This window comes from Canis aureus, chromosome 38 (assembly GCF_053574225.1).
Source record: "Canis aureus isolate CA01 chromosome 38, VMU_Caureus_v.1.0, whole genome shotgun sequence".
NCBI classification, from domain to species: Eukaryota; Metazoa; Chordata; class Mammalia; order Carnivora; family Canidae; genus Canis; species Canis aureus.
Genome location: NC_135648.1, coordinates 701,506 through 711,242, shown reverse-complemented (window position 1 = coordinate 711,242; position 9,737 = coordinate 701,506). Strand labels below are relative to the sequence as shown.

General features: G+C 40.9%; 1 protein-coding gene across 1 annotated transcript; it reads left to right on the top strand.

Annotated features, from left to right (window-relative positions):
- The first annotated feature begins 1,836 nt into the window (after window positions 1–1,836).
- On the top strand, window positions 1,837–2,781 carry OR10K2 (olfactory receptor family 10 subfamily K member 2). Its single transcript, XM_077886931.1, has one exon. The coding sequence runs from the start codon at window positions 1,837–1,839 to the stop codon at window positions 2,779–2,781; it is 945 nt and encodes a 314-aa protein (XP_077743057.1).
- Window positions 2,782–9,737: the final 6,956 nt, after the last annotated feature.

The window sequence follows — 9,737 nt, the reverse complement described above, 5'->3', positions numbered from 1 at the left end:
ACACAGCACATGGTCATAATCACACTGCTTAATACTTTTTGTGTAGCACCTGATATTCTTGATTTAGGGGTTCTCTGCTAAGGTAGGGTACATTGCCATTAATTTTTGTTCTTGTTATTTGTTAGGATAATAATTGTGAATGATATTTTTTTAAATGGGATAAACACAAGTCTACCTTATAATTTATCTCCCATTTACGTGCATTCTCATATGCTCTAGAGAGTAACAAATGTCCAAGGAATTGGGAATACATGGAATTCCAGGGATGCTCTCTTTAGTGCCATATTCGTATTGTATACTGAGACTGCCCTTTTTGGTTTGAAAGATACCGCTTAGTTCCTTGTGGTACAGAAATCCTTAGGCATCCTTGGTCGCATACAATCCTCATGCTCAGTAGGGAAGAACACTGAGGATTCTTTTACTCTGCACATTCTACGAAGGCTTATTGACATCATGAGGTAGGTAAAAATATGCCAAGTTATCTTTTTTATTTGTATGATTATTGTTTACCGAGAAGCTATTAGACACTTAAAATGGTTCTAGATACTGAAGAGAATTCAGATGAAGATCTATACAACTTATATCTTCCTCTCAAGGGTACAAAATCCAATGGGAAAGAGATGAGAAAAACACAACACAATATTTCAAAATTAAATAAACAACATATCAAATTGGCAATAAATTCTGAAGGAGAAACAACTCTTTATGGGGAGATATCAAGGAGGTTCCCCAAAAAAGCAGATTTGGCTGAGGCTGCAGAATAATGGTAAAACATTTGTAAGTCAAAAATGGGTTGTTAGCTGGCATAAGCAAAGAATAGAGGCAAGGGAGATGCAACATACCTGCATGATAGTGATGCATTCCATAAAGGTTGATATGACCACAGAAGCATAGTTTGGTTTCCAAAACAAGACCTTGAAAACCACAAAGAGTTGGAATATAGAGTCATGAGTGAAATTTTGCTGAGGGGAGCAATATGATACAATTTATATTACAGAAGTTTAGCGTGGCATCAGGGGCAAGACGCATTGAAGAGATGTGGGATGAAACGGGAAGGACGGGCACAATGAGGTGTCAGTAGGAGTTAAGAGAAGTGGTGGAAATGAACGAGGGTCCTGAGGAAGATGGGGGTTCCCTCTGCAGGAGGAAAGACTCTGAGGTGGACATGGACGATGCAGAGGTATATTCCATTCTGGAAAACTTTTCCCAGATTGGGAACCAGAAAGAAAGTTCAAAAGCAAGAGCCAGCGTGATAAGAGTATGTGAAGGTGCACCAATGATCATGCCAGGAAGTGTGGTCAACAGGGGCAAGGGGAATGCAGATCCAGGCTATGGAGAGACAGGGACTAAAAGTCAGAGAGTAAATATAAGGGGAATGCTAATGCGAAGCTGCTGAGGATCGTAGACAAGGTTGCCTCTTAATGTAGTGTATTGTGATGAATTATTCTGCAACTGAGGGTATGGACAGGTGTGAGGACGAGCAAGCCGAACAGCCAGGTTGGGGAAGAAGCAGAGTGAGGGACAATGAATGTGAATGACAGCTGCATCCTGCATGAGGAGACGAAGGGATAGTTGGGTCTGAGAAATTTCAAGAGCCGTTTGACTGTGGTGTTAGAATAATTATAGAGATGCAAGGTTGGACGTGCACTTGGCTGATTATAGGCACCTCTTTGTATCTTAAATACAAACTGGATGGAGGAGGAATAATGGATTTAGAACCCAAGTCTTAACACCTGCTCTATGATGACCAATCTCTTGTGATTCTACTAGTTTTCAGAGGTTTATCTTGACACTATCTCCTCCTCTTTTGGATTGTCTCTGAATGGTGTAGCTTCCATGGAGCAGGGCAATGAGACCCTGGTGAGGGAGTTTATCTTCCTTGGCTTCTCTTCTCTGGCCGGGCTGCAGCGGCTGCTCTTCGTCGCCTTCCTGCCCCTCTACCTGTTCACTCTGGGCACCAATGCCATCATCATTTCCACCATCGTGCTGGACAGAGCCCTGCACACCCCCATGTACTTCTTCCTGGCCGTCCTCTCCTGCTCCGAGACCTGCTACACCTTTGTCATCGTCCCCAAGATGCTGGTGGACCTGCTGGCCCAGAAGAAGACCATCTCCTTCGTGGGCTGTGCCATCCAGATGTTCACCTTCCTCTTCCTCGGCTGCTCTCACTCCTTCCTGCTGGCAGCCATGGGGTATGACCGCTACGTGGCCATCTGTAACCCTCTGCGCTACACAGAGCTCATGGGACACCGGGTGTGTGTGGGACTCGTGGCCACTGCCTGTGCCTGTGGCTTGACTATTGCACAGATTATCACCTCCCTGGTGTTTTACCTGCCGTTCCGCTCCTCCAACCAGCTCCATCACTACTTCTGCGACATCCCTCCTGTCCTCAAAGTGGCATCTCAACATACCCACTTGAGTCAGATTGTCATTATCATGCTCTGTGCATTGGTCCTGGTTATCCCTCTGCTACTGATTTTGGTATCCTATATTCACATCATCTCTGCCATCATCCAATTTCCTTCCACATTAGGCAGATACAAAGCTTTCTCCACCTGTGCGTCCCACCTCATTGTTGTCACCATTCATTATGGTTGCGCCTCCTTTATCTACTTAAGGCTCAAGTCCACCTACTCCTCAAGCCAGGATGCTCTCATATCAGTCTCCTACACCATGCTCACTCCACTGTTCAACCCACTGATTTATAGCCTCAGAAATAAAGAGTTCAGGTCAGCGCTTCACAGAGCTGTGCGAAAAATCATTTTCCTGCCACAATGTTAATCGAGATCTTGCTTTTTCCAAGCAATAAAGTGTAAGGTGTACAAGGAAAAATTCCCAGAGCAGAATTGATCAAGCAAAAGAGCACAGTTTTCAAGAATAGAGATCATTTCCCTCATTTCCATGTATAAAATTGAGAAAAACACATCTTCTTGGTATAATCATGTCCATAATTGCTTATGAGGTTTTTTTCAGTTGAGGGAAAAATAATGGATGGCTATTACAGGACAACTTTTATGTGTCCAGAATTCTAGACTCTGGCAAATACTATTATTCAGTCTCAGCCAGATGGGAAATAAACCCTGAAAAATACCGCATGCCCCTGACCCTCTGTTTCAGGGACCCAGGAAGCTCCTGTCTCCATATTTCTCCCTTTCTGGATATTTCCTGAGTCTCAGTCTTTCAATATTGGCAGACCACAACACTCACATGACATTACACTTGTACAGTGAGCATGACGATGTTGGGGGCTTAAGATGTATACAAGCAAAGTTCAAGCAAGAAAATTATGCAAGAAGTTATCCATTTCTGTGTTTCTAATGTATTATGGGAACTGATTTTTTTTCTAATTTTCTATGCACTGACACAAATCTAAATTTGGCTAGCATCTCTTGAAGATATTTGCAGAACGATGGGTTAAAAAGAACACCCTTAAACCTCACAGCGTGGCCAAGAAAGGCAGGCTAAGCTTAACCCTTTTTCGTGAACTATTCAGCAAATAGAAATCCCTGTGTAAAGAGCAAACAGTTTCTGTTCTCTGTGCAGCTCTGGAGTCTTGTGTGCATTTGAGACCAGGATTTGTGTTAGACATTTTTGTTTTCTTGCCTTCCGGCAGGAGTAAAAACAAACAGGGCACTCCGCTCTGGGCAGAGTTGCCTCCTGGCTATACGCTTCCTTCCGAGATGCACTTGTCAATAAAGGTCTCCTGACTGGATCATTTTGCTTCCACGTTTCTCCCTTATCTTCCACCAGATGCTCATCAATGACACATCCCTGCCAGGGCTTGCAACAAGAGGGAGGGGACGGGATGTCTCACTCGCAGTCCCTATCTGTTGTGGGAAGCTGAGCTTGTCTGCAAGGCTATAACTCAACTGTGCTTCTTCCATTTCTTTGAAGCTTGAGACTAGCTGAGAGCAAGGCCTGAAGACCACAGAGACTAAAGCACAGTTAATCTCTCTTTTCCTTAAGCCTGTTGCTCAGCTCAGACCCTAGCCTATCAAGATCTCATGAAAAGGAAATAAACTGATAACCCCCGTGAGAGTCCATTTCATGTGCTAATTGTTCAAACCTACAGTATGTGCTGCTGTTTCACAGTTGTTACTGGACGTGCACTTTGGGCAGCCTGGAAGTACACAGTAGCATCCATATTTTATAGGTGAGAAACTGACTGTTACAGAATTAAAACATCTTGCCCACTAGTGAGTCGAATTGATACCAAGCCCACATCATCTGCTTCTTTTAAGGTCCCTGCAGGGCTCTCACATGACTTCCTGTGAAGATATGATCTTTTTATTAGTTGAGGGTGGAACGCATATGTATTTCTCTCCAGCCGCAGAAGACTACGCCAGGTGACATATCTGGAAAAGATAAACTATGGATGACATGAATGACCTTCACCTCATAGTGTGTCACTAACCTCCACCCTAATAAGGTAGAGATTGTTGGGTGGGAGTCATAAGAAACTTCCCCCTTTTCCTCTGGTCTTGCCATGACTCATGGACTCTGCTACTTGGAGTCAGATACCAGAACACTCATAAGTGGGTGGGGTCACCGTGTGTTACAAGATCATGTGTGTTTGATGGCTCTCTGGACACTTCATCCTTACTCTTTTATTTTTTTATGTGATGAAAGAATTCAATTGACCTTGAGCCTGACCTCATAGATTAGAACTGAACAACATCCTCTCCTTCTTCCTCTTACACACACACACACACGCACACACACGCACACACACACATTCCTGTTAATTATAGCTCCACTCCTATGTATCATGCAGGAAAGTGGTAAGATCTTCAGATCTGGGGTTGGCTTTAGTGAGAAAGCCAAGCCCCTTAGGCCTTCAGACTAAGGTATTATTCCAGCTGAGCTTACAATAAACCCATGTTTTGTTTTGTTTTGTTTTGTTTTCCATTCAAACAAATTGTCGTCCATGAATACATCATGGGAAAGGCTAAACTGAGCAGAATTAGAGATCAGGGAAATTTTTTTGTGACCTCGGCAGTAACACAATGAAACAGCAGTACGAGTAGACCTGTGGCCTTCAGGCTGGCCTCATGCATTAGGACTGATTTTCCAGGACACCCTCTAACACCGAGCAGGCCAACCGCTATTCAAGAAAATGTAATTTTAAGCATCTCAACCTAAGATATCTACAGATTAGAGGAGAGTGAGTTAAGGCTGCAGACGAGACAGCAGCTACACCCTCACCCACAGAGACACTCACTCTACGGGAGGACAAGTCCGGTTCAGGCAGCAGAGATCCTCTCACCCCACGGAATTCCATTCCACAGAAGTCAGTGAAAGATTATTTTAAAATGAAAATGTGTGTCTTCCTACTCATTAATTTATAACGATATTAATACTCACAAAGATTGAGAGTTGATCAGATTGGGTATTTACAGTCAGAGAAAAAAATCAACACATTATTTTTTCCTAAACTCCTGATGCTTTTCTCATTTCTCTTGATGACTTTAATGAGATGTCAGTAGTTTCACACATTTTTCAGAAGACCAGCCGTTGTGAAATAAAAGATGGAATTCTATGTGGGCCTGCTCGGCTCTGCACGTCTTGCCAGGATATCTTTCCTTTGAGAAGACAGTTGCTCAAAAGAGCACCCTGAACACTTTTGTCCCTGTCCTTCCCTCCTCCTCCTCTCCTGGCAATTAAGATGTGGCTGTGGAACAAGTGCACCTCCTCAAAGAGGTATTGAGCCCAATGACCAGAAATACAGACAACGTGTGTCTAAACTGATGAGAGAGATCAGCTCGCAGAAAAAAACAGGTTCCAGAAATCCCCATCTTCTAGCAGATTATCCCTATCCCTTCTGCACTGACTCAACCCTTCCTGTGTTAATTCAAACTCATTCTATGCTCCGTGAGATGACTTCCTATATCTCCCCCCCTCCCCCAAAAAAAGAAAAAAAAAAAAAAACCTTATGCATTTCCTGCGATGACTTTCCCCACTATTCCACTCTATCTTGAGCTTTCCTTTATGGAAAACCTTTTGGAATGTGATTTTGCTTTTTGCTTTTGCCTTTTCCCAGCTACGTCTCAGTCAAGAAAGTTGCTCATTTCCCCTGATGAATCTTTATTATCCAGGTGGAAAGAGCTCCTGTCAAATGTAATGCAGTAATCTTTCCCAGGGGATGTGATAACGTAACCACAGAGCAGATGTTGTGTCTGTTTGGCAAGAGATCAAGAGACGTCTCTGGCAGCCATCAGTGGAGCAACAACCCAAAATGAATTTGTAGGAGACGTGAATTCCAGAGAGTGGAAGCAGGGCAGTGGAGAGACGTGCTGGCTGCCCTGGATGTGTGCACAGGCTCTGAAAGTCTCAGAGCAAATCCTTAGCCTGTAAATGAGGATTATCAGGAGGAAAGGGGCAGGTCTGGGATACATGTGTGCTCCTCCTGGAGCTCGACATAACAGGTGTTTGCAAATATCTGAAAAATAAATGATTTACCTCGTGAAACATCTAGAAATATATTTCACAATTTCTAGTCAAGACCTAGGAAAATGAAATCTTTACCTTATTAAGATATAAAGAAAGCCATTTTCTGAGAGATACAGAATAAAGACACACTATGGACAAGGCTCAGATGTCCCAATTCTGTAGAGATACCATGTAGTCCTTATTTTATCTTTACATTCAAATCAATTCCAATCAAATACCTATTTTTCTATAGTGTGATTGACATCCCTGCATTTCTAATGGAAGACTAATGGCAGATATATATCCAAGTATATTCTAAAGAGCAGTGGTAAGAGTTGTTATGCCAAAAAGCAAAATGCACAATGAATGACAGTTATTAAATTAGTGTGATATTAAAGCAAATTAGATCCACAGATCAAAGCACAGAATGAAAAATCCAAAAGTGATATTATGCAGCAAAATAATTAAGGAAGGGTTGTTTTATTTTTTTTATTTTTAAAAACGATTTATTTATTTTATTTTTTATGACTTTTTTATTTTTATAAATTTATTTTTTATTGGTGTTCAATTTGCCAACATATAGAATAACACCCAGTGCTCATCCTGTCAAGTGCCCACCTCAGAGGAGGAAGGGTTATTTTAAAAGAAGTTCCACATCATTTAATATTTAAAGGATGCTAGTTAGATTTTTATTTCACAATTTATTCCAAAAAAATTAATCAGCTTTCAGTATTTTTAAATATAGTAAATTTAAAAGATAATTTAAGTAAATACCTCTAATCTTGAAGAGCTCTCTAAATATGAAACCAGAAATGGTAAACAGGAAATGATTTTAGTGTATAAATGATTTCTACAATATCAATTAGCTATTAGTTAAAATAAAGGGCAGAATGAACAAAAGTATTTAAACGTTTTTAAAAATAATTACTTCTTTATAAGAATATAAGTATAGAAAAAATTTAATACTATAAAAGTAAAGCCAAATAATTGAAAAAAAATTAAAAATGAGTGAACAAGAAATTTTAAAAAGAAGATATAGCCATTATATAAAAAATTTTAGAAAAAAAATTCAACTGTGTAAGCAACTGAATTAACACCTAGAAAAGGTCATAAGGATCACATAAGACAGCATGCGCAAAGGAATTGTAAGGAATTTCCTGGCCCATATTAGGTCAACAAATAATAGCCAGTATTATCAGTGCCTCCCACAGCAGCTGGGGATCTCCTTAGTAGGAACTAGAGCAGGGTGGCTGAGTGGAGGAGCGGAATCAGCCTTGTTTTAGGTAGCTAATGCCAAAGTGACTCAGAAAGGTGTGGACTCTCCACTCTCCACCCCCCATGGCGATCCATACAGCCAAGTCTCAGCATCCTTGCCCAAAATGAAGGGCAAAGGGACAAACTATTTTTCTTTAGTTAATATTTTTACCATTACTTATATTTAGCTCTTTTGCCTTTTTTCACCTCTAGATTGGCTGTTCTTGCATTTTTCGCAATATTTCACTAGTTCATACTTCTCTCTTTTTAAAAATTTTTAAGAATTTATTTGGCAGAGAGATTGAGCACAGGCAGGGAGAGCAACAGAGGCAATGGGAGAAGCAGGCTCCCAGAGGAGCAGGGACCCCGATGCAGGGCTGGATCCCAGGACCCTGAGATCAGAACCTGAGCTGAAGGCAGAGCTTCACTGACTGAGCCCCCCAGGTGCCCCTCTTTTCTTTCTTTTCTTTTTATTTTTTTTTTTAACTCATAGGAGAAGGGCACAGTGTACAGAGTCAGAGCGTGGCTTCTATAGCCTCAGCCCTGGGTCCAGCTCCTTCCCTTAGCAGCTCTGTGACCGTAGGCAAGTTACTTAACCTCTGGGTCCATCACTTTCCTCATCTGCTAAGTTGTGATAGGATATTATTTATATACGTTGATGTGAGGATTACATCGGGTTAATAAATACAAGGCAGTGAACTCTGCGGAAATGCTGTTGGAATTGCGTTCTCTGTATTAACCCTTTGTCCTTAGTATCACAGCGGGAACCAGCTTGGATCAGGGGCAGAGTCCTCACATGCCCAGGCCTGACACGTCTTCCTCAACATAGCCCTTCTCTAACGGCTCACAGTGTGATTTTGTAATTTTCCCTGCAGAAGTCTGGCATATCCTTTTTTTAGATTTATTTTTATTTTGAGGATTTATAAACGGTGTCTTTTTCTCCCCTCCAATTCCTTGTTAGAATGTTTGTAAATGCAACAGATCTGTAAAACACTTTTAAAAAATGTAATAAAATTGTTAAATATTCTGACTAATTCAAATAAATTCTTTGTAAATTCTTTTGGGGTCCTACACACATAATAACATCATTGGCAGGTAATGACAGTTTGATTCTTCTTTCCTGATCTTTATTCCCTTAGTTTCTTTTTATCATTTTATCATATTCTCTCATAGTCTCATGTGAAATACTGAATAGAAGTGTCATTAATGGGCTATTTATATTTATCTCAAAGGGAAAATTTACAACATTTTACTATTAGATTTGATACTTGGCTTTAGCTTTTTTGTATTTAAACTAGATTGAGAGGTAGCTCTCCGTTTCCAGTTTGATAAGCTCTTGTTATGAATGCTTATATCATTTTCCTTTCATCAGTTACGGTGGGATATTATATTACAATTTTTCTGACGTCCAAAGGAGAATCCCTGGCATTTGGGGGGTTAAACTCAATATAGGTAATTGTGTTTTGTCTTTCAGGCTATGTGCTAATATTTGTTACGTGCTGACGTGCGTGTCCGTGCACGTGCATGCATGGGTGTGTGTGTGTGTGTGTGTGTAAACACACAACGTATGATCTCTCCACTTCTCTCGAGAGTCCCCTCTGACATTCTATAAGCCATCACTGAGTTTTACTATCAAGATCACGCCGGCCTCATAAAATGACTTGGGAAGTACTCTCTGTTCGTGTTCCCTAAAGAACTTGTGAATCATCGAAATGGTTGAGGCCATCTGGGCCTGGCTAGTTCGTTATCAAGTGGCTTATAAATGATTCATTTGTTTCTTATTTAAATAAATGCACATATCTTCCAGAATGGATCGAGTTTTACTGAGACTTCACTGATTTTCATCTGTCATAGACATAGATATAACCTTCTGCCCAGTTTGTTCTTACTGACTTGTTATTCTCTGCAGCATCTGTGGGGGAAATCCCTTTATCATTTCTAATAATATTCATGGCATTTCTCTGCCTCTGATTAGTCTTGCTGGAGACCTTTCAGATCAGTTTTTCTCAGAGGAACAGTTTTTGACTTTGCTAAATCGTCTATATTTTAAGTTT